At 42.6% G+C, this 27505-nt stretch overlaps 1 protein-coding gene across 3 annotated transcripts; it reads left to right on the plus strand.

The window, feature by feature from the left end:
- The first annotated feature begins 1061 nt into the window (after positions 1–1061).
- plekhf2 (pleckstrin homology domain containing, family F (with FYVE domain) member 2) lies at positions 1062–26613 on the plus strand. Of its 3 annotated transcripts, none has more exons than XM_038994400.1 (2): positions 1062–1187; positions 23161–26613. In XM_038994400.1, exon 2 carries the CDS (start codon positions 23172–23174, stop codon positions 23916–23918), a length of 747 nt encoding a protein of 248 aa, XP_038850328.1. In that variant the 5' UTR covers positions 1062–1187; positions 23161–23171; the 3' UTR covers positions 23919–26613. The 3 variants fall into 3 exon arrangements, with proteins under 3 accessions (XP_038850328.1, XP_038850326.1, XP_038850327.1); XM_038994398.1 differs by lacking the exon at positions 1062–1187 and adding an exon at positions 9414–9717 and having other exon boundaries at positions 23125–26613; XM_038994399.1 differs by lacking the exon at positions 1062–1187 and adding an exon at positions 9414–9717.
- The last annotated feature ends 892 nt before the right edge of the window (positions 26614–27505 follow it).

Genomic DNA, 27505 nt, shown 5'->3' on the forward strand with positions numbered 1-27505 from the left:
ACTTCAGTTTCCACTGCGCCAGAGTCCAATGGCGGCGAGCTTTACACAACTCCAGCCGACGCTTGGCATTGCGCATGGTGATCTTAGGCTTGTGTGCGGCCGCTCGTCCATGGAAACCCATTTCATGAAGCTCCTGATGAACAGTTCTTGTGCTGACGTTGCTTCCAGAGGCAGTTTGGAACTTGGTAGTGAGTGTTGCAACAGAGGACAGAAGATTTTTTGCGTGCTACGCACTTCAGCACGAGGCGGTCCCGTTCTGTGAGCTTGTGTGGTCTACCACTTCGCGACTGAGCCATGTTGCTCCTAGACATTTCTATCTCGCAATACCATCACTTACAGTTGACCAGGGCAGCTCTAGCAGGGCAGAAATTTGACGAACTGGCTTGTTGGAAAGGTGACATTCTATGACAGTGCCACGTTTAAAGTCACTGAGCTCTTTAGTAAGGCCATTCTACTGCCAATGTTTGTCTATGTAGATTGCATGGCTGTGTGCTCGACGTTATACACCTGTCAGCAACAGGTGTGGCTGAAATAGCCGAATCCAGTAATTTGAAGGGGGGTCCACATACTTTTGTATATATAGTGTATTTTAAGTATTAGCCAACCACATTATATGTTATAGCAATCTGTCAGTCAATGAAGTGACACGCAACCATTGGTTGATGCGTGCAACATATGAGCAGGGGAACACAACCTATATGTGGTTAGCTGATAAATACCTATCATGCATTGTAAGATCTGACAGGAGTCAGAAACATCTAAGCAGTGGAACATGACATAAGTATTTACTCAGTAGGGAGTCCATGCAGTTATCTTCTCTACTATTGTTGGATCCCAGTTTACTAGTGGAGTACCCTGCCTACTTCACAACAGGGCCTGTTGACCAATCCTGAAACAAATGATGGATAAGAAAAATAAAGACCAAAAACCATTGTACGCCAGTGAGCCACAATATCCACCGACCCGTCCTGTTTATGACTGCACGTCCCAGTCCAGCACTCACTCCCATATTTTTTGAACAAGTCAAGTGACGTCACTACTCCCTGTAGCCATATTGTTATTACTTTCAAGGCAACGAGTGAGCCGCTACCCGCGGACAGCAAGGTAGAGGGCGACTGACAAGTGTGGAATTTCATTAAAACGAAGCTACAAGTTACTTGTAAATTGCTGGCCGAAGTTAAAGTCGGGTATGTGCTTTGTTGGAATGATATCTCACTATTTGTGTTATATTCTTAGCCATAGTCACAGCTACTGTAGCTAGCTAACGTTAACTCACCACTTGTCCACTGCACTGCGCTAACACCACAGCAGCTAAGTTCGCTAGTAAGTTGGAAACGGGACCGAATGGAGGATTTAGCTAGCCTTTGCATTAACATTGTGGCTAATGAGCGTAGCTAGCAACTAACTAAGTTGATCTAGCGATACTATGTTAGCTAGTTAACCAGTACACCATAGACGTCGTTAGCTAACTACCTACTTTAGCGCCCATTGACGATAGTATCGTCTGACTGAGGGTGTTTTGTTTATGAGCCCCGACCCTTGTTCTAAAACGTTAACGCATCGTTTGCGGTAGGGTTTTGAAAACATAAGGAACGTATCTTTCATATCAGCAGGTGGGAAAAAGTACTCAATTGTCTTACTTGAGTAAACGTAAATATACCTTAATAGAAAATGAGTCAATTAAAATGAGTCACCCAGTAAAATACTACTTGAGTAAAAGTCAAAGTATTTGGTTTTAAATATACTTAAGTAGCTATCAAAAGTAATTGGAATTGCCAAAATATCAGATCAGAGACAGTAGGGATGAATACGGATGTTCTCTTGATAAATGTCTCAATTGGACCATTTTCTTGTCAAAGTGTAACGAGTACTTTTGGTTGTCAGGGAACATGTATGGAGTAAAAGGTACATGTTATTCAGGAATGTAGTTTAGTAAAAGTTGTCAAAAATATAAACCGTAAAGTACAGATACCCCCAAAAACTAACGTAGTACTTTAAAGTATTTTTTACTTAAATACTGAACACCACTGCATATCATAGAGAAATAATTTTCTACAAAGGTTAAATTACACACACCTTTTATAGGGTTATGGTTCCCACAGAGACATATTTCCATGTTACACCGCTTGATTTCAGTAGTGATGGGGAAACAAAGCTTCCAGAAGCGTTGCACATTTCCAGCCAATTGTGTCAAATAGGTTCATTACTCGAGGCTTTGATCGACACTGTGTACACTAGTGGCACCTGGTAGTCAAAACAATTTAGCACAGCCAAATTATTATAGATGACATCCCACACACTATAGTACGTGCACAGTGTAGCCTTAGTGTCTTCTCCCAAAACAATCAGGTGTTTGGCGCCAGGTAGCCTAATGGTTAGAGCGTTGGGCCAGTAACCAAAAGGTTGCTTGGTCAATCCCTGAGCTGACAAGGTAAAAATCTGTCGTTCTGCCCCTGAACAAGGCAGTTAACCCACTGTTCCCCGGTAGACCGTCATTGTAAATAAGAATTTGTTCTTAACTGATTTGCCTAGTTAAATACAAATAATAATTTGTTAGATGAAAAGAAGCTTCGGACGTCATTGATCACGTGCCTTTGATAAAGCATCTGCACACTGCTTCAAAATAAACTGTTTAGCGATTGCCTCCGCGCACCGGTATTAAACGTAACATCACTAGTTTATGGGAGACAGAGTGGACTAACAACCTGTGCTAATTAGCTATCTGCATCACTGACACCTGTGTGTAACAAACATCTTGTCACTGAAAAATACTGTCGGGTGTAACTGTGTTAACCGGTTAAAACATTGTACAGTAAGTGTGTATTTTTAATTTGTGAATTTTTTTGTTGGGAGATGTAAGTAGAGGGATTTCTGTTTCTAGAACCGTACTGCAATAGAATCAATGCTTTCTTAAGGGCCCTTCCCAACAATGCAGAGAGAGATTGATAAATAATTGAAAAATTTAAACACGAGGAATAAATACATAATGAGTAATGATAACTAAGCTATATACATGGGGTACCGAGTCGATGTGCAGGGGTACGAGGTAATTGAGGTAGATGTGTACATATAGGTATGTGTAAATTTACTATACAACTGGATAGATAATTAACAGTAGCAGCAGCGTATATGAGTCAAAAGAGTTGGTGCAAAAAGGGCCAATGCAGATAGTCCGGGTAGCCATTTGGTTAACTATTTAGCAGTCTTATGGCTTGGGGGTAGAAGCAGTTCAGGGTCCTTTTGGTTCCAGACTAGGTGCATCGGTGTTGCTTGCTGTGCAGTAGCAGAGCGAACAGTCTATGACCTGGGTGGCTCGAGTCTTTGACAATGTTTTAGGGACTTCCGCTGACACTGCCTGGTATAGAGGTCCTGGATGGCAGGGAGCTTGTCCCCAGTGATGTACTGGGCCGTACGTATAACCATTAACACCTTGCACTTGGATGCCAAGCAGGTGCCATACCAAGTGGTGCAACCATTCAAGATCTTTTCAATGGTGCAGCTGTAGAACTCTGAGGGCCCATGCCAAATAGGGCTGTGGCGATACCAGTACCACAATATTTTTTTCAATGTCAAAAATGAAAACGCGAAGCAAACCAAACTATTTGTACATCAAATATTGTGTGCTATATCTTGGAAAATATACTGAACAAAAATATAAATGCAATATGCAATGATTTAACTAAGTTACAGTTGATATAAAGAAATCAGTTAATTGAAATAAAATCATTAGGCCCTAATCTATGGATTTCATGTGACTGGGCAGGGGCGCAGCCATTCAGAATGTGTTTTTCCCTCAAAGGGCTTTATTACAGTCAGAAATACTCCTCAGTTTCATCAGCTGTCCGGGTCTCAGACGATCTCGTCGTGGAAGGAGCCGGACGTGGAGGTCCTGGGATGTTTTTATTTCAGCTCATGGAACATGGGAACAACACTTTACATGTTGTGTTTATATTTTGGTTCAGTATAAATAAATGTGGCTCTGGATGACTGTTTGTTTCCAACATTAGGTCTGTTTTCCTAAAGAAGTTGAGTCTGCTTTGTGTTTGGTTTCCTTGCCACAATACTAACGAGTTTTGCGGTACTGGTATCATCATGGACCTAATGCCAAATCTTTTCAGCCTCCTGAGGGGGACGAGGCGTGGTCGTGCCTTCTTCACGACTGTTTGGACCATGATAATTCCTTAGTGATGTGGACACAGGAACTTGAAGCTCTCGACCGGTTCCACCGTCGGCCCTCCATTTCCTGTAGTCCACGATCAGCTACTTTGTCTTGCTGACTTTTAGGGAGAGGTTGTTGTCCTGGCACCACACTGCCTACCACTGTGTCCTGAGGAGCCTAAGGGGTGTCTGTGATCAGGCCTGCCACCGTTGTCGTCAGTAAACTTAATGATGGTGTTGTGTGTGGCTACAGGAGGGGACTAAGCACACACCCCCGAGGGGCCCCCGTGTTGAAGGCCAGCGTGGTGGATGTGTTATTGCCTATACTCACCACCTGGGGTCGGCCCGCCAGGAAGTCCAGGATCCAGAGGGATGTGTTCGGTCCCAGGGTCCTGAGCTCAGTGATGAGCTTGGAGGGCACTATGGTGTTGGAACGCTAAGCTTTAGTCAATAAACAGCGTTCTCACATAGGTGTTCCTCTTGTCCAGGTGGCAGAGGGCACTGTGGAATGCAATAGAGATTAACGCTAGGCTCCTTTAGTCCATTATTGGGCTAGTTAATTAGACAGAATTTAGATAGCTAGGTGTTTTGTTGTTTATCACCACATCCAGTGTTTAAGTAGCTAGAGAGCTTACAATGGCTATAAATAGATTCAACTCACTTAGCTAGCTACCCAACTAGCTATCATGACAAATAACAATCACCATTTTAAACTTGTAGAAACTTGAATGCAGAACACCATCACAATGACGGCTCAACTATCATTAAATGTACTTTATCCTCGTCCTGAGGAGCCAAAGGGATGCACCTTTTTAGTTTTTTTTCTTGCTCAGTTTTTAGAGCATGGCACCTCCAACGGCAGAATAGTGGGTTCGATTCCCGGGACCAACCTTACGTAAATGTATGCATGCGTACTGCAAGTCGCTTTGGCTAAATGCGTCTGCTTATGGCATATTTTTGCTTTAGCACTACACATCTGAATCAAATGATTAACTCATCAAGCCTTGAGGATTTGAATCTGGTGTGTAGTGCTAAGGCTAAAATATGCAACTCTTTCAGTCACTACGACCATGATTAAGAAATTGTGATTACGACATTAGCTAGCTAGTTTTTAACCTGGTCAGAGCATCAGCGTTGTACAATTATGTTAAAATTAGAGGTATCGAGCAATCTAGCTGTTGCTTTTACACACACACACACGACTACCCAGTGCCTGATACTGCTCACTTTACTGTAGAGTAGCAAAAGGACAAGGTTGTGCAAGTGTGCCAATAGGCTATTGCCTATTGAATACAGGTGCTGTCATATTTTTCCCCTCGTAGTTTCACATGGTCAGAGGCAAAGCATGAAATGTGCATCTGCAAAGAAGCACCTACAAGTAGTCTTTTGACAGCGGTTTTGTCCCTTGTTTTTTTTAGCTTAACAGTGTTAAACAAGTTTTCTACGAGCTAGGCCTAGGTGAGGCTAAATGCAATCGACTTGCCCGGGAGGACTCCTCCCAGCCTCAGGCAACTAGCTGCTCTGCCACACCGGTACAGGATGTTGCTCTGGTTCCTGTAATCCAATTTAATCCAATATGACACTGTTTATAAATGGATGCAGATTAAATACACTAGAATACTTCCCACTCTGAAACAAATAGGTTGCAGTCGCTTTAGCAGCTCACAAATATTGTTTAGCTTGCTAAAGTGATTGGTGCAGTGTAGTGTATGTCAATTGTGCTCATCTTTCTCACCGGGAAGTAGTTCTGTCACAGAAAGGCCTATAATGTATTGGTAAATAGTTTCCTGTCCCAACAGGAGGGTTCTTCACATTATGTAAGCGTTTCACTTCTGCATTTGTTGTGCCTGCCTCCCACCTGTCGTTTTTGAAAAGGCACAATTCAGACTCACTTTTGCAATGCCTTTTACTTCTGATTTATTGTCTTTGTATGTCTCTGTGAGAGGATTTAACTTGAGAGCTTCACTTCTGTGAGAGGATTTCACTTGTTAGAACTTCACTTTCATCGAAATGGGAGGTAAGCAAACAGTTAGCAAGATGGGCCATGAGTAGCCTAGTTTTTTATTACTATTAGAAGACAGTTTTATTCAAAGTGGCTAACTCCAAGCCGTACCACTCAACTGTTTTACCATTCTCTGCTACCTTTTGTATTAAAATGTCCCAGAAGTGAATATGATGAACGAATGAGCACATCTGAACGAGTGTAACAGATGTTGTTATGGTGCATTCCTGTGTAGCCAAACTCCTCACTCTCGCTGGTTCTGTTCCTATGGTTGAGCTTAACGAGCGCTACCAAAAACCTGGAAAGAGTTTGGAAGAGCAGCCAATTCACATGTCATCAGAAAATAGCATGTGTTAATACTCAAACCCCATATGGAGCTCAGCTACCCTTTTTTCAAGTTAAACATGAATCTGTAGTGAATGCTGTTGCCTGCTGCTGAGGGAGCGATCATAGCTTTCTGAGTGAGTGGTATGAGTAACAACAACTTCTCCACATAGAAGCAGAGAGCTTAAGGATCAACCACATGACACAGTGCCCTTTGACCTCTACTACAACTCGGTTGGAAAGAGGCGTGTCAGTCGGACTCTTGATCTCCATGGTGATTTTACAACCCTGTGAGCGGTCTGAGGCTGAGCTAATGCATAGACTTACTAAAGCTCCCACGCTCAACAAATTGTAGTGGTGGAAATTCTGTTGTCAGCCTATAGGCATCGCCTAAAAAATTATGGTGAGACATAAAGGTACTTGGATCATACAGTTGAAGTCGGAAGTATACATACACTTTGGTTGGAGTCATTAAAACTCGCTTTTCAACCATTCCACAAATTTCTTGTTAAACTATAGTTTTGGCAAGTCGGTTAGGACATCTACTTTGTGCATGACACAAGTAATGTTTCCAACAATTGTTTACAGACAGATTATTTCACTTATAGTTCACTGTATCACAATTCTAGTGGGTCAGAAGTTTACATACACTAAGTTGACTGTGCCTTTAAACAGCTTGGAAAATTCCAGAATTATGTCATGGCTTTAGAAGCTTCTGATAGGCTAATTGAAATCATTTGAGTCAATTGGAGGTGTACCTGTGGATGTATTTCAAGGCCTACCTTCAAACTCTGTGCCTCTTTGCTTGACATCATGGGAAAATCAAAAGAAATCAGCCAAGACCTCAGAAAAACATTGTAGACCTCCACATGTTTGGTTCATCCTTGGAGCAATTTCCAAACACCTGAAGGTACCACGTTCATCTGTACAAACAATAGTACGCAAGTATAAACACCATGGGACTGCACAGCCGTCATATCATTCAGGAAGGAGACGCATTCTGTCTCCTAGAGATGAATGTACTTTGGTGCGAAAAGTGCAAATCAATCCCAGAACAACAGAAAGGACCTTGTGAAGATGCTGGAGGAAACGGGTACAAAAGTATCTATATCCACAGTAAAACCAGTCCTATATCGACATAACCTGAAAGGGCACTCAGCAAGGAAGACGCCACTGCTCCAAAACCGCCATTAAAAAGCCAGACTACGGTTTGCAACTGCACATGGGGACAAAGATGGTACTTTTTGGAGAAATCTCCTCTGGTCTGATGAAACAAAAATAGAACTGTTTGGCCATAATGACCATCGTTATATTTAGAGGAAAAAGGGGGATGCTCGCAAGCCGAAGAACACCATCGCAGCCGTGAAGCACGGGGGTGGCAGCATCATGTTGTGGGGGTGCTTTGCTGCAGGAGGGACTGGTGCACTTCACAAAATAGAAGGCATCATGAGGAAGGGAACATTTATGTAGATATATTGAAGCAACATCTCAAGACATCAGTCAGGAAGTTGAAGCTTGGTTGCAAATGGGTCTTCCAAATGGACAATGACCCCAAGCATACTTCCAAAGTTGTGGCAAAATGGCTTAAGGACAACAAAGTCAAGGTATTGGAGTGGCCATCACAAAGCCCTGACCTCAATCCCATAGAAAATGTGTGGGCAGAACTGAAAAAGTGTGTGCGAGCAAGGAGGCCTACAAACCTGACTCGGTTACACCAGCTCTGTCAGGATTAATGGGCCAAAATTCACCCAACTTATTGTGTGAAGCTTGTGGAAGGCTAACCAAAACGTTTAACCCAAGTTAAACAATTTAAAGGCAATGCTACCAAATACTAATTGAGTGTATATGTGATGTGATGAAATAAATAAAAGCTGAAATCATTTTCTCTACTATTATTCTGACATTTCACATTCTTAAAATAAAGTGGTGATCCTAACTGACCTAAGACAGGGCATTTTTACTAGGATTAAATGTCAGGAATTGTGAAACTGAGTTTAAATGTATTTGGCTAAGGTGTATGTAAACTTCCCGACTTCAACTGTATATAGCGTGTCAACTTTTGGCCTGAGAGGCAGCTGAAGTCAATGGGTGGTGACCTCAATGGTTTTTGCCAAGTTCATTTGAGTCAGTCACTTAGTCAATCTTTCAATGATTTGGTCCATTGCCTGCTCCATTAAATTGATTCAGAGGTTTTATATAGCCTAGCCCCACAACACTGGGGGATGGATTCCCCTCCTCTAGTCAAAGTTAACATCCTTTCTGCTTAATGTTTTTTTTTTACTAGCTTTTGAGTCAGCAAGTTATGGCAATGACTAAAGCTTTCCCTCCAAGGTTTTCAGTAGAGAGTAGTAGCTGAATAATTATTTGCCATTTTAAGAGTATATATATATATTTTTTTGTCCCTCGAGAACCAGTGCTTATTGTCCTTCTTTTTTTTTTTTAGCTCTCACCTGCGCAAGGTTATAATCTAGCCTATCTACAGGTGGCTTCACTGTAATAATTTACACAGTGGAATGTCCCACTCCACACCTTCACCTGAAGGTAGAGGTCCCATAACAAAGGTTAGCTGAAATTCAAATTAAACCTTTTTGCTATTGGATTGATAAGGGTATTCTGTAAATACAGTGCATTGAACATGCTTTGGTTAGACTGCCCTCTTGCTCTGGTTTAGAGAGCACATTCACAACAGTCCCAAGCAATTGTGCATGTCATGAATTAGGCTTGGGCAGTATATACCGGCGTATTTGGAAAAGCCACGGGATACATTTGAATATTTGTAGAAACTTTTTAAGTAAATACCTGCAGTCAACTTGTGCAATACTATAGGAGATAAAGAACATTGCGTTCTTCAGTTTGTCTGTCACATTCTTATGAAGTTTACGGTAGTCCCCAGTCACGTGTCACATGGTGTTTGTTTACAAGAAAACGACGAGAGACCGGAGCTTTGTGAGTCACTCACTGTTGTGCAGCATGCGCCAGGGGATCTAATTACAGTATGGAATTCACAACTAAATGTTTGCCAGCTAGATATATTTTATAACGTATGTTAAATCTAAAATGCGCTAAATGTCTGCAGTTGTGCATTTGGTGTGCAAATTTAGTAGCTAGTTAGCTATCTAGCTAAGTGGTTAGCGTATTCCTAAATCAAGCATTCGCTTGGTAACAGCAGAGAATCCCGTCCTGGATCAAGAGCCTTGCTGGCAAATATTAGTTTTGTGCGTGCAGAAAAATGAGTGAGTAGTATTTTTGAGTTACTTTTTTAGGTCAGAAACTGTACAAAATGTTTACAATGCGCTTTTTAGCATTTAGTTGGCATTCTCTATTGGGATTTCACAAATACAGTGCATTCAGAAACTATTCAGACCCCTTCCCCTTTTCCAGATTTTGTTAAATTACAACCTTATTCTAAAATGGATTATGTACATTTTTACTCATCAATCTTAATGACAGCGAAACAGGTTTTAAGTAATTTTTGGAAATGTTTTAAAAATAGAAAACAAATCTTATTTACATAAGTATTGACACCCTTTGCAATGAGACTCAAAATTGAGCTCAGGTGCATCCTGTTTCCATTGATCATTCTTGAGATGTTTATACAACTTGATTGGAGTCTACCTGTGGTAAATTCAATTAATTGGACATGATTTGGGAAGGCGTGCACACACCTGTCTATACAAGGTCCCACAGTTGACAGTACATGTCAGAGCAAAAATCAAGGTCGAAGAAATTGTCCGTAGAGCTCCGAGACAGGATTGAGTCGAGGCACAGATCTGGGGAAGGGTACCATATCGACTGTAGTACCCTAAATGTGAAGTGAGAATGCCATCATGCCACTATATCATCAGAGGCTATTAGGTCCAGTGGCTTGTTTTGAAAGGTCACCAACCCTCCCTATATTTGCAGTGAGGGGTTTGACCTTAACTTAACCCTGTCCTATTCAACAGGTCAATGTGGCTGCACTGCACACCTGTTTAAATATCACATAAACGGCCACTTGACACAACATATTTACAACCCCCTTATCTCATATTAAGATCATGTAATCCTCTGTGTAGACATGCTGTGCTCATGGTAAGCCAGGAGTGTCCTCTGCAAGGCTGAAGTTGTTTGTTGTAAGCTGATGATAACACAGTGCGGTAGTGTTGTCACGATACCAGCATTTTTTTACTTCGATACTCGATACCACAACAAATAAAGAAGGCATATCAGCCAAAGTCACATAATGTCACTTGAACCAGACAGATCTTTTGAGATCAATATCATTGCATTACAATTTGAGTTTTGGTTAAAAATAACTATCTACCTAAAGGTAATCATTTATTTGAATGGTAAATCTTAGGGATGTGCAACTTTTGGGGTTTTAAATGATTCGGAGCGATTTGGTTTGATTAGAGGAACGATACGATTCACTAACATTTGTTATATAAGCACATTTGTTTTTCCATTCTAAATTCTAATCTGCAGCTAATGGAGTTTGAGCTGGGTGCCTTTAAGCTGAATCTGTCTGAGCTGACCTTTCACTGTGTCTATGGTTTATGTCGGCACCTGAGCTGAGCCATAAGGATGACTCGGCATCTACCACCCCAATGGGGATAATGTTTGCTTTTTGTCCCTAAACTTTAGATCTGAAATCCCCATCACCCACTAATTAATTTGTCATTTTTGCAAATTCAAAGTGTTTGACCTAGTAATGTATCAATATTCATCGTTACAAATTAGCTATGACATAGCCAATGAATATATAGCACAACTTTGGATTTCAGCCCTGTCTCAATTGAATGGTTTAGACCTTTTTTGATAACTTAAAATCTATATATATCTCCCCCCGCTTTGCCCATGCAGTGCGGGTAGCAAAAATTATTGCAAACATCGCTTATACAGGATAAAGTTTATAATATCATATCTAAAAATGACCATATACACTGATTTTGTTTAAAGAAAACTATCAAAACTGTTGCTGATGGTGAACCTGAACAATCAAAATCAAATCTAATGTAGCCTAAGCCCCAATCAGCAGGTTGGCTATAGGCAGCAGGTTGGCTATAACTCATCTGGCTATAGCCAACCTGCTGACTATCTCAGGTGGTAGCTTAGGCTACTTTATTCCGGTAAAACACAATTTTCAACAGCGCATTTGATAACAATAACCTAGCAAATTACATTGGTTGACAATCAACTAATAAAGCCTAATATTGCACAAGCCATTTTACAAACATTTGAATGCGGGAGGCGACGTGTGGCCTCGCGGGACGCAGTGTACACAGTTTGATTAATCTATTGATATTGCCTGGGGTTGTTGGTAATCCATAATGACATAAATTGCCTGTATTGATGCGATAAATACAACAATACAGTTCAAACATGAATGTGCACAAGTTGTTATTTTTCTAACTTTAAACTACAGCTACTAGTTTTATGGTTGCAGCCATCAATTGTTCCATTAGCGATCACCTATATTGGTAAACCTCACATTTCTCTAGTATAGGCTACTTATCGTAATGAACGATATCAGCGAAATGCCTGCGATAAGTGATTGGTATGGTCGGCGTCGATCATTTTCGGTTTACTGCCCCAGCTCTGGTTGTTCGGCATGCAAAATGACTTGTTGATCAATGATTATCAACACAGTTACATGCTCGACACTGAAGGAGAGGAGACATCAGTTGTCACAAGATGAGGTATTTTCGGAAGTTAAGAAGAAAGTAACAGCATATGATCAACGTTTTAATGGATCTTCTGACCGGTTGGTTTGGGGTCCCTCCAACCGATGTAGTCATATCTTAAACATTTGAACCGGGGACCAATGCGTGTTTAGATCCCTAGTAAATCTCTATTCCCAGGGGTATTCAGCTCTTACCCTACGAGGTCCAGAGCCTGCTGGCTTTCTGTTATACTTGATCATTAATTGCACACACCTGGTGTCCCAGGTCTAAATCAGTCCCTGGTTAGAGGGGGGAAAAGCAATGGAACTGGCTTCAAGGTCCAGAGTTGAATTTGAGGGCTTTAGTCTATTGATAGACTGGGTAAATCAAGATGTAACCTAGGCCTATCCACGGTACAGGTTAATGCATATTCAATATTCATATTTAATGCAATGAGTTATTGAGCTTGTTTTGGCTGATTTCCATGCGGCTACAGATGAAAAACATTTTACTTATTTTATTATACTGATCAACATTTGCTGCTTTTTATTTGTATAAAAGTGTGCGCAGTCTCTTAAGACCCTTGACTTCATTCACACACAGTCAGTTCGAGGCTAGAGAAAAGATGATATGTGAATCGGGGGAGACGATGAAAATGTAAAGTTTTTGGTGTCAATCAGCTTTGAAATCAGCAATATTTTGCCTTAACGTTTACATATTATCAGAAGCATGTTACTAGGGAAGTGAATTGATATTTGCTTCAGCTAGCAAGGAAAGTTGGCCTATAATTTGTATTTATTAAACTAGGCAAGTCAGTTAAGAACAAATTCTTATTTACAATGATGACCTACCCCGGGCCAAACCCTAACCCGGACGACGCTGGGCCAATTGTGCGCCGCCCTATGGGACTCCCAATCATGGCCGGATGTTATACAGCCTGGAATTGAACCAGGGTCTGTAGTGATGCCTCTAGCACTGAGATGCAGTGCCTAAGACCGCTGTGCCACTCAGAAGCTACTGGTATCTTCTTGCAAGTGTTCTAGCCTGTAATGCTAATGAGTGCAGTGGTTCCTCAGGCCAGGCTAGCAAAGAGTAAGTGGAGCAGGCACGGTGCTCTCCCGTTATAAGGGGACATCGGCTGCCCTGATAGACATACTTGATCCTCTCTCAATCAGTAGACGATGTGAGGCACATTTGACAATGACAGAAGTACCGAAAGTAACAAACTGTTTTTCATGTTCTATTATTGAAAAAGTACTGAAAGTTCGGTGTACTGTGCTACACTACAGTGCAGCGGTACTTGTCAGTCCCAAGGACTCAACATATTTTTTCTGGCTGTCTGGTAAGTTCTGCCCTTGGTGATTGGGGCTGGCTGTGGAGCGGGCATCAGCTCGTGGTTCTTGGACTTCCTGCCATCCTTAAAATGAGCAGAATTAGATACCAAATGGAACAACTCTGTGAAATTTAGTCTACTACTGTTACCAAAAAGCAGTGATGCTAGTAGAATCACCTCAGCACGATATGAGGAGATTTGGATTGGAGGAGAAGGAAGAGCAGAGAGTTGGGTGTAGTGAAGTAGTAGCCCAAATTCTTTTGGAGGTGTCTGGTCACTGGTGACATTCATTCTCATTGAGGAGGCATAGGCCTATAGCTGTACTGTACGTCAGCTTACATAAACACCTGCTAGTGGTGGTGAAGTAAAATGTGTCACATATACAGTGAGGGTGTGCTTATCCTCATACAACCTGTGCTACATGGTCTAAGGTGTAGTGAATCATGAGCTTGGCAGTCATACTTTCACTTTAATAGCTGAAATGCTTGAGGCGGATCTTCTCTTCCTGTCTGGTTGAATTATGCTATCCTCCGTCTTTCATCCAATGCAATGCTTCCTTCAATTAAAGGGGCAATCAGCAGTTTCTACATCCATTTGAGACTTATACACTGAGTGTACAAAACATTAAGAACACCTTCCTAATATTGAGTTGCACCCCCCCACTTTTTTTTTGCCCTCAGAGCAGCCTCAATTTTGCCCTCAGAACATGTATTCTACAAGGTGTCGAAAGCGTTCCGCAGGGATGCTATGCTGTGTTGACACCAATATTTTCCACAGTTGTCAAGTTGGCTTGATGTCCTTTTGGTGGTGAACCATTCTTGATACACACAGGAAACTATTGGAAAACCCAGCTGTGTTGCAGTTCGTGACACAAACCGGTGCACCTGGCACCTACTACCATACTCCGTTCAAAGGCACTTCAAACTTTTGTCTTGCCTATTCACCCTCTGAATGGCACATACACAATTCACGTCTCAATTGTCTGAAGGCATAAAAATCCTTTAACCCATCTCTTCCCCTTCATCTACACAGATTTTGAAGTGACATCAATCAGGGATCATAGATTTCAACTGGATTCACCTGGTCAGTCTGTCATGGAAAAAGCAGGTGTTCTTAATGTTTTGTACAGTCAGTGTAAATTAATTATATGTACCCATTTGAGTCTTGAAGAATATAATTTATAAATGCCTTATGACCTAAGTTCAACTGTCGTGCTGCATCATAACCCCAAATATAAACATGTTTTACTCCCAATCTTTGTCAACAAAGTAAATGCAAACCCTATATCATGGTTAAAACTATAATTTTAACATCATGGATGGTGAATCCTTGCATCCATAGCTCTATGAATTTGAGAGTGGTTACATTTCTCAAGCCCCATCCCTTAACTTTTTACTGAAACTGGTGAGGAGGTCGCTTTATTATTGTTTTAACTGCTGGTTTCTGCTTTAAGGTCATGAATTCGTGTTTTGGTGAAAGGTGTAAAAATAACTTGATGCTCTTCTCTTAAGATGAATGTGTGCAAGGTAATTACTTCCTCTGTAGGAGGAGGCTGTGGCAAACAAACTGTGCATACACCAAAAACATGAGCCCCCCCAACAGTGATGTTGTTAATTAAGCTACCACGCCACAATTGTTTCTAAACCCAGAGGCGCAACATTGTGAGGCTTCCAGGAACGTTTGCGAAATGGACTAAGCAGGCCGGGGTTTGAGAAGTCTTAATAAGTAGTTGAACGTGTTATTACGCCAACCTCGTTAAAGTGACAAACGAACACGTTTTCATTTTCGTCAAAAACAACTTTATATCGAAGGAGTGCCTTTGCTTTGACGGCCTGGACATGTGCAGTTGTGCACCAGACGACCGTTAGACCCGCTGACGTGTTTCTACGCATGAGCTTAGCTAGCCAACGTTGCCATGACGTCGCCTACTAGCGTGATCGGGGATTTCTATTGGCGAAGCAGTTTCTGCCTGTCTGACCTCTCATATGCAAAAGCAGCAGCATCCTTGTCAACAACCGAACCATCTTAATCGATTTTCTTGTTTTGGAGGTTTCTGTTTGGGTTAGAGCATACAAATTCCTCTTTCTCCTTTTCTTCCTTCTGACACTTTCATTCTCTTGGTATCTGAGTCACTTCTGTCTTGCCAGAGTTCATGAGACGTGGGCCGGTATATTTCAGACTCAGTGGTCCTCAAAGAGTATTGAAAGTTAGTTAGTTAGGCTAAGTAATGTTGGAGCCCAGCACTGAGGAGAAAGGTTCAATGTCCCCTGCTGCCTCCCTCCATCTGCTTCATGAAGACAATTGTTTTGCAATGGCGACCCATCTGGGGAAACCTTGGATTATTTTTAGATGCACTGTCTCCCAATTTGAGACTGAAAGAAGACTGTTTTGCATGCAGTGCCTCTTCTGTTCAACGTTACAGGAAGGAAAGGGCAAAGAACCATTCATTATGAGAGCCAGGCCTTTTTAAAGCTGCTGTTTATTGGCAGTGTCTCCTCCTATACCATTAGTTTATAATGACCATTACACCATGTGTAGCTTGGATGCCCTCCTACCTATGGAAAATTTTAGCATTATTGGCCTTCATGTTGCCTCAGAAAGATGTAGGGTGGCAACTGTGTTCATTGGGCCCTCCCCACAAACTCATATAAACCTAACATAGAAAATGTTGTGGGGAGAAGAAGAACTAACATCATGAGTGTTGACTTTCTGAAGTAGTCCTATTTTCATGTCTGCATAATGTTGGGTGTATTTTCACAACTTCAATCTGATTCTGGGCAAAATGGCTAGAAAAATAAACCTGAAAGAGCGAGGACAGAGCTCGTAATCTATTAATCATGGGTTTATCTTTAGCTACTGCTTCTCCCGTAACCTGAGGTAGGCTATAGCAACAAGTGTCGGCGTCAGCTAACCCTGCCATTCAAAATTAAGTCTTTCGTCCTGTTACTCCAGCATCCAAAACTATGAGTAGTGCGCTGTAAAAGGTTGTCCTTTTTCCCAACCTGTCCGAGATCTGGTGTCGCTGATGGCGGAGGGAAAGCTTATGAGGTTCTGAAAGGACCAGCTGGTGATGGGGAAGCCCATAGTATACCTGGTGCTGGGATAGAGGTGTATTCACCACCTTGCTACCCTCTGCTACCTGGCAACCTTCTCCCACCTGTCAACTTGGCAACCTGTACGTCCACTCAGAGACAAGAGGCACAAGAGCAACCAATCAGCAAATGACCAACTAAAACACTCCCAAGTGTTGTTGTTGCTACCTGTTGCGTGGTATCTGACCGGAGTCCAGATTTGTGTGAGGAGGTGGTTATCCTGTATGTGTTTTGGCTTGGTAGTTCTTTTGCAAAGTTTTTGTTTTTTGTTGTTATTACTCTTGAAATCAAGTCTTTTTTATCTGTCATTATTAATAACAGTACTAAATCTTTTGTGGACATACGCATGTGTTTGATTCGATGACTAATTACCCTGTTCCAGTACATATTTTCTTTTGTCACGTATCATTTGGACAAATCACGATTTCACAGGTGTGCACATCTTTAACATTTCAGAGGGGAGGGGACATTTGGCCCATAAACTTGCCTGTAGCCTGCAAGGAGAGGGGGTGGAGCTACAGCTCTGCTTCCCCTCCTCGTTCTAGTATCTTTTCTAGCAAGTCTGCCCCCAGAACTTAATCAAGCATCTGATGCAATTGCGTGGGATTTTAGTTATGGATTTCTGAGATTACTCGATACTAGGTAGTGGACCCTGTGTACCCTAACCTATTTGACAGCAGAAGTACATGCACGCACAAGCACATGCATAGTATTAAAAGGTCTAAATTAATTCAGTCAGCATGTGCTTACTCTTTCAGGCAGTGCACTGGTTGACCCGTTGAGCTGAAGGTGGTGTATGACCTGAGCTAAGCTGAAAGGACATGAGATGTTTTTCTGTCTTCCCCATCTGTTTACTGCGTGTCACACTGAAGAGGAGGCGGTGTGAAAGTGAGACTGAGGTCATTCTGCTGTTATTTTGGATGAGAGCTGTGTGAGAGCTGGAATCTGCTTCTTCGGAACTAAATCTATTGAATCCACTGAAGCAGTACATGTACTATAGGCCTAAGACACGTTAGGCCTGTTACTGTATAAAGTTAATGCAAAATCTATAGCCTCACTCTGAAGCACTTTTCTCTGAAATGGCATAGGCCTCCCTCTACTCTGTGTTTAACTTTGCAAAGCAGAGGTGAGTCACAGTAGTTCACACGGTCACAACCAGGATTGGCAGTTGGTTTTGTCCCAACATGTTGGGCCCTTCAGATGAAAACGACCACGCCTAACCTGGTGGGCGCAGAACGTCACGCCTAAATGCTGAATGTCAGTGTCTTCGTATGCCTTTGCCATTTACATGTAGGTGTTTGAATCGATGCCTCCATGCAGCCTCACCACCGCAAAGTATTGAAACATTTTTTGACAATGTAACGTGATCAAGATCATCTGTTGTAATCGGACGTGTTGAAAGGTTTAGGCCTTCTCTCTTTCTGTTGGGCATTAAGTACCAATGAAGAGACCAAGCAGCCTTGTATCTTCCTCTTAACCTAACTCCCTATGATTCATTTCCCTGACACAATCCTTCATCTCTTTTTTTTCTTCTTTTTTTTCTCAGGCCCGGCTCTAGATCTCATCTTCCTCTTGACTGCAGCTGAAGCCTGTCGTCATGGCAGTAGGCAGAGGCCTCACTAACAGGGTTAATATGTCTCTAAACAATATCCACTCCAGGCAGGGGCACACAAGGCCCTATACTCCATGGCTCCATATCACCTGTCGTCAATAGTGTTAGCTCTCTGGGCTAGGTGGCTAATGCACAGATAACTGTGAGCCTGTGTGCCCTCCCTGCCTGTAGCCTGGTCCCAGTGCTTATGTTAGTGTTAGCTTCTGCTGCTAATTAGCACAATCCCAGAGCAGCAACAGTGGGGCCAGGCCTGGAGTGGCATTGCGTTGCTATGATCCACTCCATATTAGAGATCTGCCAGAGGTGTGTACCTAAGTTTGAATTTGTCTCGGTATCAACATCAAGAGATGGCCTAGTTGAGTAGACTTTGTATGTAATCTGTAGGCTTTATTTGAGATTATTTTTGATCACTCAATGTGCCTATAGTATCGTATGCATCAGACGCATGTGCATCACCAGTTCAAACAACTGAAGTCTGTCCCTTTTGCAGGGTACCATCCCCAGGCCCACAGGGCAAACACAGCCCATCGTCTTTCTCATCAATTACCTTTGACCTATATGAATGTACAATTACAAGCTCCTGCTCAGTGCCTTTGCTGGAAGTTGGGTCAAAGCAGATAAACTTCTGTGTTTGCTTTGCTAGTTTTGGATTCACTCCAAAGAGTGGGAGAGATGAGGGTAGTATTTTATTTGTAACTTGCGCCGAATACAACAGGTGTAGACCTTACAGTGAAATGCTTATTTACAAGCCCTTAACCAACAAAAAAAGAGAGGTATAAAATAACAGTAGCGAGGCTACATACAGGGGGTACCGGTACAGAGTCAATGTGCGGAGGCACAGGTTAATTGAGGTAATATGTACATGTAGGTAGAGTTAAAGTGACTATGCATAGATAATAACCATAGAGTAGCGGGGGGTAGACTTTTGACTAGCTGTTCTTATGGCTTGGGGGTAGAAGCTGTTAAGAAGTCTTTTAGACCTAGACTTGGCGCTCTGGTACTGCGTGCCGTGCGGTAGCAGAGAGGACATCTATGACTAGGGTAGCTGGAGTCTTTGACAATTTTTAGGGCCTTCCTCTGACCCTGCCTGGTATAGAGGTCCTGGATTGCAGGAAGCTTGACCTCGGTGATGTACTGAGCCATACGCACTACCCTCTGTAGTGCCTTGCGGTCGGAGGCTGAGCAGTTGACATACCAGGCAGTGATGCAACCCGTCAGGATGCTCTCGATGGTGCAGCTGTATAACTTTTTTAGGATCTGAGGACTCATGCCAAATCTTTTCAGTCTCCTGAGGGGGAATAGGCTTTGTCGTGCCCTCTTCACGACTGTCTTGGTGTGTTTGGACCATGGAAGTTTGTTGGTAATGTGGACATTAAGGAACTTGAAGCTCTCAACATGCTCCACTACAATGAATAGCATTCTCATGTAGGTGTTCCTTTTGTCCAGGTGGGAAAGAGCACTGTGGAGTGCAATAGAGATTGCATCATCTGTGGATCTGAGGCGGTATGCAAATTGGAGTGGGTCTAGGGTTTCTGGGATAATGGTGTTAATGTGAGCCATGACCAGCCTTTCAAAGCACTTCATGGCTACAGACATGAATGCTACGGGTCGGTAGTCATTTAGGCAGTTTACCTTAGTGTTCCTGGGCAAAAGGGGCTTTCTGGTTTCATGCCATGGTTCTGTGAAGCTGCAGATGGAAGTTCCCTAAGGATAGAGAGAGTGAGGGAATTAGATTGGGAAAGACAGATGGTGTCTTCTGGGCAGAGAGCGAGGTTAAGGAGGCAAGCGAGTAACAGAGATTGTCATCGTTAGGAAAGTTAGATAGGAGCAGCTTGGTTTTTCTACTGGTACGTCAGAACCTGTTAGAATATAATGTCACAGTGCAATTCTCTACTGGTGCATCAGAACCTGTTAGAATATAATGTCACAGTGAAATTCTCTACTGGTACATTAAAGGGATAGTTCACCCAAATGACATATTGGTTTCCTTACTCTGTAAGCGGTCTATAGACAAGGTATGAAATCAAATCAAATTTTATTTGTCACATACACATGGTTAGCAGATGTTAATGCGAGTGTAGCGACAATGCAGTAATAACCAACAAGTAATCTAACCTAACAATTCCACAACTACTACCTTATACACACAAGTGTAAAGGGATAAATAATATGTACATAAAGATATATGAATGAGTGATGGTACAGAACGGCATAGGCAAGATGCAGTAGATGGTATAGTGTACAGTCTACATATGAGATGAGTAATGTAGGATATGTAAACATAAAGTGGCATAGTTTAAAGTGGCTAGTGATACATGTATTACATAAAGATGGCAAGATGCAGTAGATGATATAGAGTACAGTATATACATAAACATATGAGATGAGTAATGTAGGGTATTTAAACATTATATTAAATGGCATTGTTTAAAGTGGCTAGTGATACATTTTTACATAATTTCCATCAATTCCCATTATTAAAGTGGCTGGAGTTGAGTCAGTATGTTGGCAGCGGCCACTAAATGTTAGTGGTGGCTGTTTAACAGTCTGATGGCCTTGAGATAGAAGCTGTTTTTCAGTCTCTCGGTCCCTGCTTTGATGCACCTGTACTGACCTCGCCTTCTGGATGATAGCGGGGTGAACAGGCAGTGGCTCGGGTGGTTGTTGTCCTTGATGATCTTTATGGCCTTCCTGTGACATCGGGTGGTGTAGGTGTCCTGGAGGGCAGGTAGTTTGCCCCCGGTGATGCGTTGTGCAGACCTCACTACCCTCTGGAGAGCCTTACGGTTGTGGGCGGAGCAGTTGCCGTACCAGGCGGTGATACAGCCCGACAGGATGCTCTCGATTGTGCATCTGTAGAAGTTTGTGAGTGCTTTTGGTGACAAGCCGAATTTCTTCAGCCTCCTGAGGTTGAAGAGGCGCTGCTGCGCCTTCTTCACAACGCTGTCTGTGTGGGTGGACCATTTCAGTTTGTCCGTGATGTGTACACCGAGGAACTTAACTTTCCACCTTCTCCACTACTGTCCCGTCGATGTGGATAGGGGGGTGCTCCCTCTGCTGTTTCCTGAAGTCCACAATCATCTCCTTTGTTTTGTTGACGTTGAGTGTGAGGTTATTTTCCTGACACCACACTCCGAGGGCCCTCACCTCCTCCCTGTAGGCCGTCTCGTCGTTGTTGGTAATCAAGCCTACCACTGTAGTGTCGTCTGCAAACTTGATGATTGAGTTGGAGGCGTGCATGGCCATGCAGTCGTGGGTGAACAGGGAGTACAGGAGAGGGCTCAGAACGCACCCTTGTGGGGCCCCAGTGTTGAGGATCAGCGGGGTGGAGATGTTGTTACCTACCCTCACCACCTGGGGGCGGCCCGTCAGGAAGTCCAGGACCCAGTTGCACAGGGCGGGGTCGAGACCCAGGGTCTCGAGCTTGATGACGAGTTTGGAGGGTGCTTTGGTTTAGTTTCTGTTTCAACATTTTCCAAGTCATGGGACTGATATTAGCATTTTTTGTGCTTCATGTTCATAGCATCAATAAGTGACTTTATTGAGCTTTACAATCAAGATACTTTCAGATGATTTGGATATGATGCGTGGGGGGAAAAAGCTATCGGTCCCATGACTTGAATGGGATTTGTGCCAAAAATGCTAAAACGTTATCATTTGGAAACCGTGCCAGACAAACTAAACCAAAGTATGGATTGTCATACCTTCTCCATCGACTGCTTACAGGGCATAATTAAGTAATTTCAGTGAACCATCCCTTAAAGACCCATATTAAACTCTTTCTGATTTTAACACCCATCTTCTGTGGACACCATTATTCTGCAGCTGTCAACCTTCATTAAAATGGCTGTCCAGGTTCTTTTTTGCGGACGATGGGAGTTATTAATACTAAGCATTTGCTTCTCTGTGTGTTTGTGTGTGTGTTCCTTGAAGCAGTGTTTCCCCTATATTAATTTAGCAGCGGTGCTGCCACTGAAAAAAGAAATACAAATAAAATACAGATTTCTGCCGAGACGCACTTTTAAGATCAGAGTGACAAGTTACAACAAGTTGCATATCTTCCTCAGATTTTCAGCAGCTCGCCCGAGAACCTCCAAGGTAACTTGAAATCCTGGAAGTGTAGCCAACCCATAGAGAGAGAGGATTCGAGAGCCCAAGAGCCCGTTTTAGCATGGGCAGCGCTATTGAGGACTTTCACCATTTTGAAGTAGTTAGCAGGGTGGGACTTCTCATGAGTAAAGGAAGGATCACATAATTCCATCCAGGTCATCAGGAGGGATCAGTCAGTGAATTATACTTGTGTGAAAACATTCCATTACTGCAGGTGTCAGTAATGTATACCTGTTCAAACAGCACACTTCAGGTGGCAGTATGCACCCTTTCACTTTGTTTACCAACTCATAGGAGTAGTATAGGAAGAACATTTGACTACTTCAAAATGGAGATGGCATCAATGGCGCTGCCCATGCTCTCACAGTTGCCGTAATGGGACAAATACAATGTTGCGGACTCTAACTATCTTTTAGCCAACCTTAATAATAGCTGTATGTGATAATTGTTAGCTAAGATTACTTTTTGGGTTAATATAGAATGGTCTGGTGGTGTCATTGAGATCAAGAGAGAAAATGAAACTGTCCTCGATTTTCAGAAACGTTTTAAAGGACGATAACATAATTACATGTTAATGTATTTTGGAGTAGGATGTCCAATAAAAAATCCTCCTTTTTGAGTGAGCTTATCTTTTAAGTTAATAAAGCAGCTAAGTGAATGAGACTTCAGGCCTAGTCCATGGACATTTTTGTTGAAATGTCAATTGAAATTCGTCTGTATTGCCTGACATATTTCCTATATCGCTTTTCATATTCTTAAAATACAATTAGTTGGATGACACTTTTTTTCCCACTTTCAATCTTTGTATCACAGCTTTGAAGGGCTATTTGCAAAACATTAAAATACAATAGTTTTCTCTCTCTCCCTCCTCTCTCTTTTTGATCCAGGCGAGGCTAAGATGGTGGACCGGCTGGCGAACAGCGAGGCCAACTCCAAGCGGATCCAGGTAGTCGAGGGTTGCTTCGGCGCAGCGGGCCAGCCACTGGTCATACCGGGCCGCGTACTCATCGGTGAGGGTGTGCTCACCAAGCTGTGTCGCAAGAAGCCCAAGGCGCGCCAGTTCTTCCTGTTCAACGACATCCTGGTGTACGGCAACATTGTCATCCAGAAGAAGAAGTACAACAAGCAGCACATCATCCCGCTGGAGAGCGTCACCATCAACACGGTGGCTGATGAGGGCGACCTGCGGAACGGCTGGCTCATCAAGACACCCACCAAGTCCTTCGCTGTCTACGCCGCCACCGCTACCGAGAAGTCAGAGTGGATGAGCCACATCAGCAAGTGCGTGGGTGACCTGTTGGAGAAGAGCGGCAAGGCGCCGACTGGCGAGCACGCAGCCGTCTGGATACCAGACTCGGAGGCCACCCTCTGCATGCGCTGCCAGAAGATCAAGTTCACGCCCCTCAGCCGCCGCCACCATTGCCGCAAGTGCGGCTATGTGGTTTGCGGCCCATGCTCTGACAAGAAATTCCTGCTGCCCAGCCAGTCGTCCAAGCCGGTGCGTGTGTGTGAGTTCTGTTACCTGCAGCTGGCCTCCGCAGGAGGGGGGACGGGCTTAGACCCACGCTCGGACTCCTACAGCCGGTCAGGGTCGAAGTACAACAACGTGTCGGACGACGAAGATGAGGAGGACAGCAGTGACTGAGGAAGGCCCTCCTGACAGCCTTCCATCTTCCCCTTTTAGTAATCAATTAGCAATATTCCACTTATAATTATCATTTTTTTCTCCGCACAGCAGTGTTTTGAAGAAAAGTAATATTTTTCTTCTAGCTGAAATAAATGCTTTTTAACGATAATATAGTGAAATGCCTGATGGGAATTGTAGTAAGTTCGGTAAAAATATCCCACACACTATTTGTAGTATGGCTGCTTCCTGTATGGCGTGCTCCACAGTCATCCTCTTTGTTCTCCATTAAACAGTGGACCTCACGACAGGAGAGAATGATGCTAGGAGTAATGTAGCACCTCTCATTGTCCTCTCTGCTAATGTCATCCTCTTCTATTATATTCTTGATTTCATTTCCCTTTTTTATTTTTTAACAGATGAACCTTAAGAGGTACATGCCTCAATGCGGATATTTCTGCAGGGAGAAGAGATTAGCATTCAGTCACACTTCACATGGTCAACCTACCCATTTAAATATTTCAGGTAAAATACCTATAGGTGCTTTTTTTTCTAGGTTTATAGCTGCTTCAGTATTTTCTAGCCTAAATAACCCCTCCTTCACTAACCTCTCAAAGGATTACAGTATCAAAGCCAGAAACATAAACAGCCTGATCTGTTGATCTCTCTTTTGTAGTTATTTGCTTATGACAAATCAGCTAAAGCTTTATGATTGTATGGTGAAGCTCCTCTAGGTGTGTATGTCTTAGCATACAGTGGTGGCCAACGTTCAGTTTTGAAGTTGAAGAGTTTTTCTACACAGCTTAGCTTGTAATAGCATGTATTTGAAATGCAAATATTCAATCATCCCAAAAATGTACCTCACACAGACCTTAATTTTCACACAGTGCCTTCTGATTAAGTGAGTTGTCTGGGCAGGCCTGTTTTAATGAGATATTGCATCAGAGTAGACCCTAGTACTGTAACTTCTGTTTTGAGGCTGTGTTCTGTCGGTATAACCCTAAGCTGAATGGCTGTAGGGAGAAGCTTTATAGAGTACTGTCCAGTGTTGGAGATAGTTTTGTGTTAGGTTTTGGTTCGTCTAGAGTATTTGGCAAGTTTCTGGCTGGAGTCTCCACTGAGTGCCTCTAGAGTGCTGTGAGAGCAGAAACTCGACCTGTGATGATCAGGAAATCAGCCCATTGTCTTACTGTGGTCTCCTCAGTATGTGACTGCTTCCTAACCTGCCCTCAAAGTTCCAGGGTATCCTGACCTGTCAGAAAATAAAGCTGAACTGAACTTGCCTGAACAGAGAACGGGAAATCATTGCATAACGTACAGGAACTCTACAGGAAGTGTCTACCATCGACTTCTCTGAGGAACCAAGACTGTCCCCCCCCCCTTCCCCCCCCCCGTGTCCCTCTTCCAACTGAGCTTCCCTATAAGGTATGGCCATTCTGTGTCAGCTGACACTGACATGTGAACGGCTTGTTGGAGGACTAATAATGACCTACCCGCAACCACCATCACTTTTTCACGCTGTGAAGCGAATGGGAAATGCACTAACCATTTCAGGTTTTACACTCTGGGACAGACAGATCTAATTCAATCACTTTCAGTCTGGGCACAGTTTATCTTCCTGTGTTTCCATGGGAATCCTTTCTCTCCTTTTTTAAAGCAACTTGTTTTTACACCTAAGCAGTCAGGCTCACAGGTGGCAAAGACTTGAACTAATTTGCAGTCTCAGTGTAATATGGAACGTTTATCCTGAGATGTGTGTATTTGAGTGACAGAACTGACAAAAGGGATCATTTCTTTCCTTTTTTTCTTTTTTTTTTAGCTTCTCTAAGAAGTAACTGTAGAGCCCTATAAAAGTCCATCTCTTTGGCAAGCAATAAGACATGAGACAAATCTCCTACCCCATTGTCTCTGATTATCAGGTTGTATTGTTGCAGATGCTCAAAATACTACATCCCTCACTCTATTGAAGGTTTATCATCATACTCAAACAACAAACAGATATTGGGCACATCTATATTAATGCAAATCCTACCATAATCTGTAGTTTCCTTAATCAACACTTTTTTTTCATCTTTCACCTCACTTAAGGAATATTTTGAAATGACTTCTGTTGATTTTGTATATTTGTATAGTGTTTGGGGTTTGTTTTGTACAGTATAGTTATGTAGTTATACAAATGCCGCTGTTTCAGGTCTCTTGTGCTCGTCTCACCTTCATGTATGGACCGGATTCAACACCTGCACTTTACTCCCTTTCTCTAGAGAGAGGTCGTAAACAAGAGCTACATTGCCGCTGAGACCATAGACTGACAGGACTGGATTTCCTGTCTGACATCACCTCAGGAGAGTGAGCTAGGGGTACCTACACAACCTGAGAATTAACATTGTACACCCGTTAAGCAAAAATTATGTCTGAACACAGAACTGAAGGAACAATGTGAGATTTCTGAAAGGGCGCATACCATACTTTTTTGAGTTTGTTTTCTTTGCCTGCTTATCTGGTTTGGTTTGTTAACCTCAAGTCTCATGGAATTTAAGTTCTCTCCATTGCTCTCGGGTGGTGTTTTTTGTTGTCTTTAAGAATATTTTTTTTCTGTTGCCATTTAAATTCTCGTTTTAAAAGTTTTAAGGGCTTAAACCTGAATGTAATACAGCATATCATCATTGGATACTAATTTTCTCTGAATTGAAATATATAAATACCATATTGCCTAAAATCTGTCTCTTATTTGGCTTGTTGGAAAAAGTCCTCATGGCTTCAGAGGGGAATGACTATTTACCATGGTGTTTAGAGGGAGCTTGCTAGGTGGTGGCGACAGTCTTCTCGGGGAGCTGAGAACTGACTGCCCCATGACCTCATAGGCTGCCTGATAGTCACATGGCCTGTAGTGCTCGTAACAATCATGCCATAATCCAGCAGCCAAACTGCTCTGTCAGTGCAGTTTTCAAGCTCTGTTTGTCCAGTGACTCAATGGGAAGCCCAGAAAATTCTCAGACTTATTTTGTTTTCCTTATGCATATCTTAACATTTGTGATCAAGTCACTTTTAGTTATGTAGTAGAATTTAATTAGTCACTGCTTTCTATTCCAAGCATCGCAGAATTCCTTGTGTCTCCGCATTGTACAACTGTAACCAATTCTTACACAATGTTGAGGAATCCTGCCAGGCTCTGCACCAAGCATTTCTGAAGGCTATTTTACTCATTCTGAAGATGCCATGTTCATAGCTGTCCTTTCATTTATCTGTTCGACATCTTACATTCATCCGTTTCTGATGAATTATCAAGAGGCCCTCAACTGAGCCTGTGGTGTCTTAACTTTATTTGACTTTATGTTAAGATTATAGGGATGGTTGTTTGTCACATTTACCAATCCCATTCCCTGAAACAATAAATGATGTATGAAGCTTAACTTGTCCAACAAGTGCAAAAAACGTTTGAAAAGATCTGGAATAGGAATATTTTACTGTCCATCTCCCCGCAGGTACAGGTCTATCAAAATGTTCACGTTGAAGTTTGTTAAATGCCTCCAAATCCCTCTGATACACCATCCAGCCCAAATCCCTCTGATACACCATCCAGCCCAAGTCCCTCTGATACACCATCCAGC

The sequence above is a fragment of the Salvelinus namaycush genome, chromosome 5 (genome assembly GCF_016432855.1).
Source record: "Salvelinus namaycush isolate Seneca chromosome 5, SaNama_1.0, whole genome shotgun sequence".
Lineage (NCBI taxonomy): Eukaryota > Metazoa > Chordata > Actinopteri > Salmoniformes > Salmonidae > Salvelinus > Salvelinus namaycush.